Source organism: Lepidochelys olivacea, assembly GCF_965140295.1.
Source record: "Lepidochelys olivacea isolate rLepOli2 genome assembly, chromosome: 15".
NCBI lineage: Eukaryota > Metazoa > Chordata > Testudines > Cheloniidae > Lepidochelys > Lepidochelys olivacea.
This window is the reverse complement of record NC_140425.1, coordinates 32,555,691-32,567,450: the sequence shown is the minus strand read 5'-3', so window position 1 is coordinate 32,567,450 and position 11,760 is coordinate 32,555,691. Positions and strand designations below refer to the sequence as shown.

At 37.6% G+C, this 11,760-nt stretch overlaps 1 protein-coding gene across 1 annotated transcript in view; it reads right to left on the bottom strand.

Moving 5' to 3' along the window:
- Window positions 1–735: 735 nt before the first annotated feature.
- Window positions 736–11,760, bottom strand: part of GRK3 (G protein-coupled receptor kinase 3) — a 111,491-nt gene continuing 100,466 nt past the window's right edge. The window contains exons 14-21 of the mRNA XM_084649136.1: window positions 11,463–11,529; window positions 11,130–11,230; window positions 9,681–9,747; window positions 9,054–9,149; window positions 4,996–5,158; window positions 3,341–3,477; window positions 2,260–2,373; window positions 736–1,682 (exon numbers count right to left, since the gene is read on the bottom strand). Coding sequence (XP_084505262.1) covers window positions 1,521–1,682; window positions 2,260–2,373; window positions 3,341–3,477; window positions 4,996–5,158; window positions 9,054–9,149; window positions 9,681–9,747; window positions 11,130–11,230; window positions 11,463–11,529 — 907 coding nt within the window. The 3' untranslated portion in view covers window positions 736–1,520. The remainder of the gene's footprint in view (window positions 1,683–2,259; window positions 2,374–3,340; window positions 3,478–4,995; window positions 5,159–9,053; window positions 9,150–9,680; window positions 9,748–11,129; window positions 11,231–11,462; window positions 11,530–11,760) is intronic.

The following is an 11,760-nucleotide window of genomic DNA, read 5'->3' as shown; positions in this document are numbered from 1 at the left end:
GCAAATTCTGCTCCCATTTACACAGGTGCAAGTCCCATTGACTTTGCTTCTATGAGAGTTGTACCCATGTAACTCAGCAGAACGTGATCCGCAATAAACAATGTAATACAGAATTAGATGAAGGCTCAAATTCTCCTCTGACTTGCACCTCTTCAAAACCCATTATATTCAATGAGACTCTCAGTATGTATAACAGGATAGAAATTGTCCCGGAATGTTCAAAGTTGTCCAAAGATTATGTACAATATTTTTACTCCTCTGAAGTATCACCTTACATCTGACAAACGAATGATGACATAAGGAGAATTTACATAAATTTGGCATATAATCATCTTATTTTGTCATTTTCATCCTCAATATTCTCAGACTGTTTTCAGTGTGAATGTTTGAATTCTCTATAAAAGGAAATTCAGACTTCTTTTTGAAAGTCATGCCATCTGACGTGCATGTGAATATTAAGTGCTTGGCTAAGATGAAGGTCTGGGAGAACTATGCTGTGAGAACACATTACTTTAAAAGAGAGCGAGAGAAGAGTCTATGAGTCCAACAATTTAAGAGCAATCCAGAAGAATACATACCAAGTTATCCATACATTTTAATCCAGTATGTGCATTAGTATGCACTGGATTTACAGAATTTTTTAATTTTTAAAAAGTGCAGTTGAGCTGACATGGAAAAGAACTGTCTTTGTATTCACTGTAAACTTGAATCTGCTGTTTAAAAACTGTGCTCAAATAGTCAATTTATACAACAGACCACTAGATGAAGCTACCATATATTCCTCTTCACCAATTATTACTCTATTGTGTCAGTTATAGTTTTGTATATAGCAGAAGAAGCATAACGGTGGTAGCTACTATTAGTGAGTACAACAAACCAAGGGAATAATCTGAGTTCAATGTTTCCATGAAGTATCAACAACATTCAAACCACAGGACAGTTAGAAATCAGTACTTTGAAGTGCATAAGAGTCACATTGTTGATCACCAGCAGTATGGAGCAAGGATATATTAAAGTCAATAGTGATGGCTGGAAAGAACAAGGCAACACATAAGATTACCTGTTATCCCACATGACAAACTTGCAGTTCCTGCCGAAGTCTGGGATATGTCAATAACAGACATCAACATATAAATGATAAAGAGTAGTAACCATTTCAGTTTCCAGGTTTGGTACATACCAAAACAAGGGTATTGCAAAGAAAAGATTATCTTCCTTCCTTCAGTAGTTCTAGGATAACAGACCATTCGAACACCACCAGGGTGTGACGATGCTTGGGAACAATGGGCAGCCTCTACATTTGGCAACTTTCACTACTGCTATTAGTGAGAATTCACCTGGCCATTGCTTTAGTCTTCACAATCTCCAGATGTAGAGTCCTGTCATCATCCCATGCTGTAAACATCCAAGGTTTCTTCTTCTAAGTAATTCCTGGTTCAGGGATTGTACAAGTAACTAATGATGCTGTGGCCCTCATACATGGTGACGGAGTAGCTTTCCCCTTCATTCTCTCATCTCTTCTACAGCCCATTGCTATTCCTGTGGCTGAGTGGTGGCTTTGAAAGCTCTACAACTGTTGAGCGAGATTTATTGAGAAACTTGGGGGCGCGACGCAGCAGCCTCTGTGCCTCAGTAAAGGTTTCTGTCAGCTCTTTTTTCCACTGAACAAACTCTGGGTCACTCTGAAAGGGATACAGAAGTTGTTAGGCACTTCATAATCGAGTGCACATACTGGGGAATACCACTTTCCCTATGAGCATTTTTAAACAATGTACTTTATTTTCCATTGGAAAATGAATGGCTCAGGGTATTGGTAACACTCAACCTTTCATCTTTAAGCACTAAGTCAAACCCAGGCAACATGGTAGCAACCAAAGCTGTTAGTTCTCTTGAAAAAGAGTGTGTGTGCGCGCACCCCATCCTTTACAAATGTGCTAACTCCTTGAGCTGCTGGGAAATTAGTTTGCTTGTATGCACAGACTAGGCTACTTACGCTCCTAAATTAGTCAGTCAGTTTTGACATTTTTATCCATTATTATTAAACTGAATTCACTCTGACAAGTTCCATTGAAATCCAGGTTTTCAGATGTGATGCATAAACCTAGTACAGCCATATCCCTCCCAGCTCACATGTAAAGCATGGCAAATACTTCATGAGTTTAGTTCAGACTTGAAAAATATTTTATGTTACCATTGGGTTTTATCATTGTATACAAAACATCTGCTTCAGTGATCACTGAAAACTTACAGTTGCCTCACCTCACACTGCAGGACAAATTGTTTGCCTCCTTTAATTCTCAGCAAGATGCATTTCTTATCTTTAATCTGAGTTTCTTCCACTGAGACTATCTGTTCCATTGTCAGTAGATTTTGCTACCACACATTGCAAAAAGAAAGCTGAATTACAATTTGAAGCTGTTACCCAACAGACCTAAAGCTGAACCCTAATCCACTGGGAATATACATGTGAATAAAGTTACTCCCAGGAGCAAATGTTAGCATGACCTGACCCTTAGCTTTCAGTAATACACTAACTAAAAATAGTTCATAAAGTAAGAGAAAGTATTCAAAGAAATTTACCAAAGGATTTAGTCACCAAAAATTACCAAAAGATCAACTCAGAACAGCACAAAACAAGGCACTGCAAAAAAGGGATGTCATTATGAACTAAATGAGTGTTTTCCCCAGTAATAGTTGCATTTTACTTTATTTTCTTTCAAACAGTAACACTGTGAAACACTTTAATCAATAGTTAGACAATTTTACTGTCTATGTCAAAGAGCTGCGAAGGATTATTGAAGCACTACAAATGTACAGATGGAAAAACATGCAAGCAGTTTTGCATAAAAGTTTTCAGGAAATACTGCAATGGAAGAACTATATTTTCAAAATCTCTTACAGTTGTGTAGCTAAATACATAGATGACATCCCTAAAACACGATCACCATTGGACTGAACTATAAACACTATAGCACTATCTTTGAGGTCAATGCTATAGTGTTTCTATTGCCTTACCATTTTATGTTTTTTTGTATAAATACTCCAGGGGTCCTAAATGAAAAAACAATACATTGATAAACTCCCAATTCTTAAAAAAAAAAAACCCACAAGTCTGTAAAGTCTATTTTAGGTTGCTTGACATCAATGTGCCTACTCACAAAGTAAAGTACTACTCCACATGAACAGAGCTTTAAGAATCTGACCCACTATAGTTACTCCAGAAAAACTCAAACTTCAGTGGGAGTTTTCCTGAGTATGGACTTCAAGATTTGGCAAAAATGCCTATCTACATTTCGTACCTTTACAAAAACTGTGTTTGTTATACTAATTTCAGACTCACCCGTGATTCTCCTTCTCCTCGCCATTCAAGTCGGTTTGGAAAGAGGTAAAAGTAACGACGTTGCCACTGAGTCAAAAATGGGTTCCCCAATTTCAACATGTACCCATGCATAATGCAGTCCTTCCCTAGTGCATAATCTGTGAATATAACAAGTTCATTTTACACAATCAGCTACAACCCAGTGTTCAGGAAATGTGCTCTGTTCAGAAAAGGTTTACTAGTGTTTTCACAGCCTGTTAAATTTCAGCAGAAGATTCAGTACACATAATATTCTCTATAATGTGTTATCTTTTGCCTTCTAATTATTATATACACACACATGTACACACTGAGTGAGATTCTGCACCCCATTACAGCTGAGGGCAATGAAATTGCACTGAAGTAACCAAGAATAGAATTTGGCCCTATTAAAGAAGGCACCTGATTTACTGTTGAAAGAATTAACACTGAATATCCTGCGGAACAGCATATCGGTCTTTACAAGAGGAATGTTCTGTTCAACTGCTCAAACATACAGAGAGAGCCCCATCAGTTCAATTTTACTTTTCCCCCCAATTCACGAAATTGAGAATTTATGAAAATATGCCAAAAATAATAATGCAGAAAGAAGGCAACAGTTAAGACACTACAGAGAAGGGGAGCTGCTCTGCTTTAAGAACATAAACATGATCATGCTGGGTCAGACCAATGTTCCATCTAGGCCAGTGTCTTCCGACAGTAGCAAGTACCAGATGCTTCGGAGGGAATGAACAGAACAGGGCAATTACTTAGCGATCCATCCCCTGTCGATCACTCCCAGGTTCTGGCAGTCAGAGGCTTAGGGTGGGGTTGTGTCCCAGACCATCCTGGCTAATAGCCATTGATGGACCTTTCCTCCATGAACTTATCCACGTCTTGGTCTGCATTTTGAAATGTGCCCATGTTTCAATGCCATCATTTATAAATTGTTTTAAAATACTATATGAAAACAAAAGACCAAAACAAAAGAGAGAGAGAGAGAGAGAGAGAGAGAGAGAGAGAGAGGGAATTTGTGAAGAAATATGGGCTCACTTCAAACTACCACAACAGAACACTGTATTAAGGGGTAGGGACAGGTGAAGGAGCTCATTCTGCATTGACAAACTCATGGAGCCTCTCTGAAGTCAGTGGAGTTCTACAAGAGGTAGGTCCATGCAAACATGTCCTAAGGTGATGAACACACTAGAGGATTACCCCATACCAAAGAAGAGAGGGTCCCAACACTGTCACCGATCTCAAGTACATAATTCAATACCTTATTCAAAGGAATTACATTGGATACAATGGGTCTCGTTTTTTTCATTCAGATGCTATCCTCACCATAAAATCAAATCCCAGATACACATTACTGAAAATACCTCAAACTTATGGATAACCAAAAGCACCATACAGTAATCCCTCTTGACTTTAAAAGATTCATTCATAACTTTTCTAAAAAGTCAAATTACATCATAAAACATCTCAAAGTATTTTAAGAAATACAAACTGAATTAAATGAAACTTAGAAGAATCATTAAAGCATGAACTCTCTGAATTACAGGTAATTAACAACGTAAAATAAAAGGTTACCTGTTGGAACATATTTAATAACCGTATCTAGCATTAAAGAATGAAAAGATGTGCACTGGAAACATTACCTTCCTCATGGCCAAGTTGCTTATTTTTAGTCCTCTTCCTGGCCTCAATTTTATCCGTGTCTGCATTTACTGCATCATAAACAGTTTCTGCTACTTCTTGCTGCCAACGCTCTGATATTACCAGAGGGAAGTTCTTATACAATTCTTGGTCACTATCAACCAACTAGGAGGGAAAAATATCAGAAAATGCAGGATTTTAATAAGTTCTATTACCATTACCAACATAATAATAATACAATAACAAATATAATTTAAAAAAAGATTAGAATGACACTGTGAAGTAGACTAAGATTCCCAATTCTGCATGTAGTACAAACTCGAGAAAGCAAAGCCATACAGTGCACTGTACACAGTTTTCTAGTTCTGGTGTATTTAAAACGATAGTTTCTTAACTTACAGTACGGAAATCTTATCTCAGATCATAAATATACAGACACTGGATTTTTTGTTATTCTTTTTAGACATTACTCAAAAACTCTTACACCACCAATACGACTTAAGTTATACAAGTGACACATTGGCTGAAAAAGGATATACAATTTTTGACTGCCACCTTAAGATGGACTTCTTTGAAATTCTTACTTTTCTTAGCTGTCCTGTTCAAAAAATCTCTAACTATATACTAAGTTCCTCTGCCTACTTCTCTAGCAACAACTGACTCCACTAAATCTGCTTCAGCTCTCAGAAACAGCATTCTTTTGGAAACTAACTAACTTTTCAATTTATTTCAATCCACATATCATAAGGCAAAGATGAAAAATGTGTAGTTTATTATTTAAATAGTTGTAAATGTAGCACATTACCTGGGAGCCTTACAATAAATTCAAACAAAAATTATAAATATTATATCATCCTCACACCTTTCTGCACTGGCGAGCCCACTTAGTGAAAGCTTGGCCAGACTGACACATTTGCCTTACTTCCTGAAGCTCAGCAAAACCAGATCCTTGCAGTTTGCCAAAAGGAGCAAGTTCCAGATCCTTGGGTCACTGTGCTGATATGAAAAGGCATTTTTCACACAGATACTTTTCCATGCTTCCACGGTAACTTTATAATTGTTAATAATACACCTTTAAAATAGTTGTGTATGTTACTGATTTCAGACTGCCTTCATGTCATACTGCCCTTTTTTCTTCCCACATTAACTGCAGTACTTAAACTGAACTGTACTGAACATAACTGAAATGATTTGATTCTGGACGAAAAGATCATTTGTGGCTTGGTATAGCAACCTTTAGGACTGACAGCACTGGGAACAGAGTTTTTGGTACAATACTAAGAATCATCACATTTTTCTCTATAATTATTCTGTGTAAAAGAATGAAACAAAAGCCATCAAATTTAGAAAACGGGCCCTGGATAGCAACTGATATGAAAGAAGGAACTAGCAATAGCTTAGTAAAGGGGTTACTGCGGATAGCTATTTAAAGCGGAAAGAAACCCTAACCTGACACCTGCCTATCACCTCCCTGAACACTTTGCTGTTGAACTGCATCCCTTTCCCTCAGCCTGCGTCTCTCTGGGTCAGCGAAGATGTCTTCTTGTAAGAAGCACAAAGAGACCCTGAATCTGATTGAGGCTTTTGGGCTCTTTCCCAGTATAAACAGGTAATGGAGAAGAAAGTATAGCAGCTGGGGTTCAGTCTCCAAAACTGCCACCTTCTTGCCAGCAAACTGAGAAAGCTGGTGCTGTTTTATGAAAACCCTAATTTCCTCTGCATTTGACTCAGATGTAGGGGATTAGTCAATCCTCTCAGAAGGGATTATAAAGTCTTAGCCTGAGCATAAACAGCACAGTGCATTGCAACTCTCATCGACTCATGAATGAGGAAATAAATATACCTTAAGGGCAACCTGTACAGAGAATAAAGTGCAATGAGTCAACAACATGCATTACAAGTATACACCTTGCTGAGAATTTAAGTTCCATAATATAGCTAAAGAAGACAATTTAACCTAGTTTGTCCCCAGAAAATGGTGTTTGGGATTATCAGTCAGGCATTCCCGTGCTTCAGGAAATCAGAGACTTATTACCCTACTGTTAGCTGGCACCGTGGTGTTTACTAGCGAAAAGAACATTTTCTGTTCTTTGTAGTTCTTTCTCAACATTTAAAAACGGTCTTATGCCAGCTGCTAGTAATTGCAGTGGGTGACATTGACAGATAAGTTCCCCTTTTTAGTCACTGTGGGTAGTTAATATATTTCTGTTTAGGGAGTTTGGAGTGATTTCTTTCTCTCCTGACTCACTACCTATAATTATATCTTGGTTATAATACCTGCAATAACAACAAAAATAAAGTTTCATCTATAAAAGAAAGTATGTTAAAATAATAATGGGGATATACCTTAGAATCTAAGTTAATCATTTTGTCTAGAGTATTAAGCAGGTTTCAGAACAGAGGATGAAATAGCATATTATATACCACATTAGCTGGGCACAAGAAACTGAGATAAGGATGGAGTAACAACTATTGCTCTAGATTTCCTTCCTTTAATGTTGTTTTTCAATAGTTTTGTGTAATAATAATAATGTTAAAAATAAAAATTAATTGACTTCAGTTTTGTGGCTGCTTTAGGTCCAATCCAATGGAAATGAACCCTTCACATATGGTATGACCTTGCTATCAATGTTCAAGTGGGTACAGGAGTAGTTTGAACATAAGACAGTATTGTTGAAACAAGATTCCCTTATCCAAACTCTCACTAATCAGTATTTTATTCTTACATATGAGGTCTCTGTCCATGGAATATTTCCCCTATATTTTATGCTATCGTAGATGTTAATACACAAACTTTCATTATAAATCTATAGATATTGAGAAATTTATTTATAGATTTGTTATTTACAGAGTGAGAATGGACTAGAAGTCTTAGCATAACATTCAGAGCCAGAAACTCCTGTGTTCAAAGCCCTGCTCTGAAAATAAATTCTTCTAAGGAGTGTAAGCAATGCAGTGTCTACAGTGACACTGTATCGCCCAACCTACATCAACCTGAGCACTACGCCTCTCGCAGAGGTGGAGTTATTAAGTCAGTGTAGTGGGCAAGGTACATCAGTGGGACGACATTTTAGTGTAGACACTTACGAAGTCAGGTCGATGTAAGCTGCTTTACATCGACCTAACTCTGTAGTGTAAACCAGGCAGGCCTATGTCTTAATCTTTGATTCTCTATGCCAATGTAAAGACCTTGCAATGCTGTGTTCCAGTTGACTAATGAACCCTATTCTGTTTGATAAAAGCTGCCTGGTGACACTGCAAATACTTGCTGAAGGGCACTGATCCCTGAAGAGGGCAAAAAAATCTCTGAACAGGAGTCTCTCACAGGCCTGGTCTACATTACAGAATTAGGTCAACATCATGCAGCTTACACTGACCTAACTCTGTAAGCGTCTATACTAAAATGTACACTAAAATAGGTGCAAGCCCTCCTGGTGAGGATACGCACCGCCGACACAAGGAGCTTAGTATGGACATGCAAAAGCAATTTTATTACTGCAGTGGCCGTATGGCAATGTAACTTAGGTTGACTTAATTTTGACCTGTCGACTTGGCCGCAGTTGGATTTGCTGGGCAGAGCTCATGGTATGAAACAGGAGTACAGGAGCTCACAGGCTCAGGCTCAAAGGTATTGAAGCACATGGCCTATCCTTAAGGAAGAGTGGGACTGTGTGTGTGGGGTCTGGCACACTAAGGGGTACCTCCAAGGAATTGTTTAAAAGCTGGGGTATAGCATAGACCCTGTGGCTCCATGACACTATGTATGCCAAATTTCAGTCAAACTATAATTTTAAACACACCCAGGATATACACACTTGACAAAAACATCATTCACTATACCTTGTTCTACTTGTTATGATCCCAAACCTGCAAACACCTCCACACGTGCATAAATTTAAGCAGTGAATAATCCATCTGAAGAAATGACACTATCTGCACACTTAAAGTTAAGCATGCACATGACTGGGACCTGTAACACCAGCCTGAAAGTGTCATTCACAATCTTTCATCTAAAAGTGTAAAGGAAACAAAGGCTGAAGGAAAAATATTGCACATGTACCTTAATGCCTTTAGTGTCCTCTTCATCAAAGGAGCCAATATCAAAAGCATCTGCAGCATTTACTTCTCCCCGGGGAGGAATCAGTGGAGGAGAATACTGGAAATCAAAGGCAGGGCAGTCTAGTTACAAAGCCAAACAATTAGCGTAATTATTTCAATCTATTCTGCATTTATACATGCTCATTATCTTGTTGCAAAACAAAAGGCAAGGTATTCCTACAGAGTAAACAATGAATTGCAATGAAACAGAGTAAACAATGAATTGCAATGAAACGAGACTTAAGCATGCATTCCTTTACTGAAAGGTCTTCCCAAGGCACTTCAAAGAGCTTTATTTTTGTTATTTATATACAGTCATATCGAAGAACCATATAAAAGATTGAAGGCCTAGATTCTCCCCTGCCTGGCATGTTGTGCAATCATTTGAACCTACACATTTGTACAATGCTACAGATGAGAATTCTTCACTCACTCACATTGGTGATAGCATTTTACATCTACTTTGCACTCACTTTGCACATATATACTTGGCAAGGAAGGGAGAATAAGGACCTAAATTTGCTGTTCCCCACCCTGTTTAAGTTTTACTGCTTTATAGGAAGAGATAAGATCACATTTTTATGTATACCTTTTGTAAGTAGACTTGCTGCCAGTCAATCCCTTTGAAAAAATGATGCTCTTTTATTTCTTGCGCGCTGCAAAAAAAAATTTAACATAACAAAATGCAGAGGCTTTTCAAGTTATGTTTAAGAACCCCACTGTGGAAAAATTCTTGTACCTAAACCAATACTTTCAGACAAGCACCCACACTCACTTTCTACTGCATATTACTATCTTAAATAGCACACTGTTAACAGTACCTGTAAAATGATCCCCAAATATTATATCCTACACGACTCAATTTATGTTGTTTCTACTTTAAGATAACAATCACCTACATATTGGGAGCATGAAACTCTAATTTTGTGAATGTTGTTCAGAGCCCTTTGATGTCAACTTTCATAGTACAGTAGAACCTCAGAGTTATGAACACCAGAGTTATGAATTGACCAGTCAACCACACGCCTCATTTGGAGCTGGAAGTACACAATCAGGCAGCAGCAGAGACAAAAAAAAACAAACCCCGCAAATACAGTACAGTACTGTGTTAAGTGTAAAATACTAAAAAATGAAGGGAAAGTTTAAAAAAGATTTGACAAAGTAAGGAAACTGTTTCTGTGCTTGTTAAAAAGCATCATTTTTCTTCTGCATAGTAAAGTTTCAAAGCTGTATTAAGTGAATGTTCAGTTGTAAACTTTTGACAGAACAACCATAATATTTTGTTCAGACTTATGAACATTCCAGAGTTACGAACAACCTCCATTCCCGAGGTGTTTGTAACTCTGAGGTTCTACTGTAATACCTGCAAATAAGGCAGCTGGACATCTAAGTGATATGACTGTACCCACAATTACCTGTATGTGTAAAACAGCCAGTGTTAGGATGAAGATCATTTAAAATCAGGGGCTACAGGACTGCTTGGAATAAGGTAAAAGTAATTTAAAATAAATCAGTATTTGTCAGCAGTTACCAAATGTCCTATTTTCATAAGATTGGAAAGCTAGGAAAATCTCAAATGCCACCATATGGGAACAGTCACAAATGCTGACTTTTTTAATAACACCACCACCACCCCCCAATTTAAAATATGCACTATAATCATGGTCATCAAAATGTCCGTATCAAGATAGGGTTACTTCTCAAAAAACACAGAGCAGGAAAACTACAGAGCAACCAAAAATATGCAACATAGACAATAAAATAAAATAGTTAAAATGCCAATGAAACCTTAAAATGCTTAGAACAAAATTAGAAATAATACCTGGCTAAGTGTCCCTCATAAAAGAGAGATTTCTCAGCCTACCAATAGTCAAAAGCAAGTTGAACAGACACTGCATTGAACTTTAATGCTTTCTTGCTAACATTAACATGTTACAGTGTTAGGAAGCAGATTCTGACCTAAAATAAAATAGATCTCTGATTTAAAGGAAAGAAGAGATATATGCAGGCTTTGGTTAATGGAGAAGCTAAATCCTACCTGCTACCCTGACAGCCAAGCCTCTTGCTAACATCGCGTTGCAGAAGCCCTTCCAAAAGGGACTTTAGTTCAGGGGAAAATGAATCTGGTAACTCCACATTCTGAAGGATAAAAAAAGAATTATGACATGAATTCTTGGAACTAGTTCAATCTGAGACACCACCACATTTAAAAGGTAACTTATCCTTGGAAGGGTTTAGCAGCACAGTTCCTGCACGTACACATACAGAATAAAGTTGCTTCTCAAAAAGAAGTGATGTACAGAACTTCTTAAAGGACGTGTAATTAGCTAAGCATGAAAAGCTTAAATTAAATGATCTTTAGAATCCTTACCACGGTGAGCGTCATCCGGTCGATCTCATGCTTATCTTTGGTTTTGTGCTGTCTGAAAGGACTGTGACTGTAGAAATAAGAAAATGCACTAATAAATGTAAACCCATAACATATCTGCTTATTTCAGCTGTGGCAACCCCAGAAAAGAGTGTAGCATCCTGTTAGTCACATTCTTCAAAAACTCATCAATCCCATCCTGCAGAACAATTAAACAAGCAGTGAAACTTTTAGCATTTCCAGTGAAAACGAGACTGATCGAATACTGACACAGAATTCAATACTACGGGTGGGAATCCCC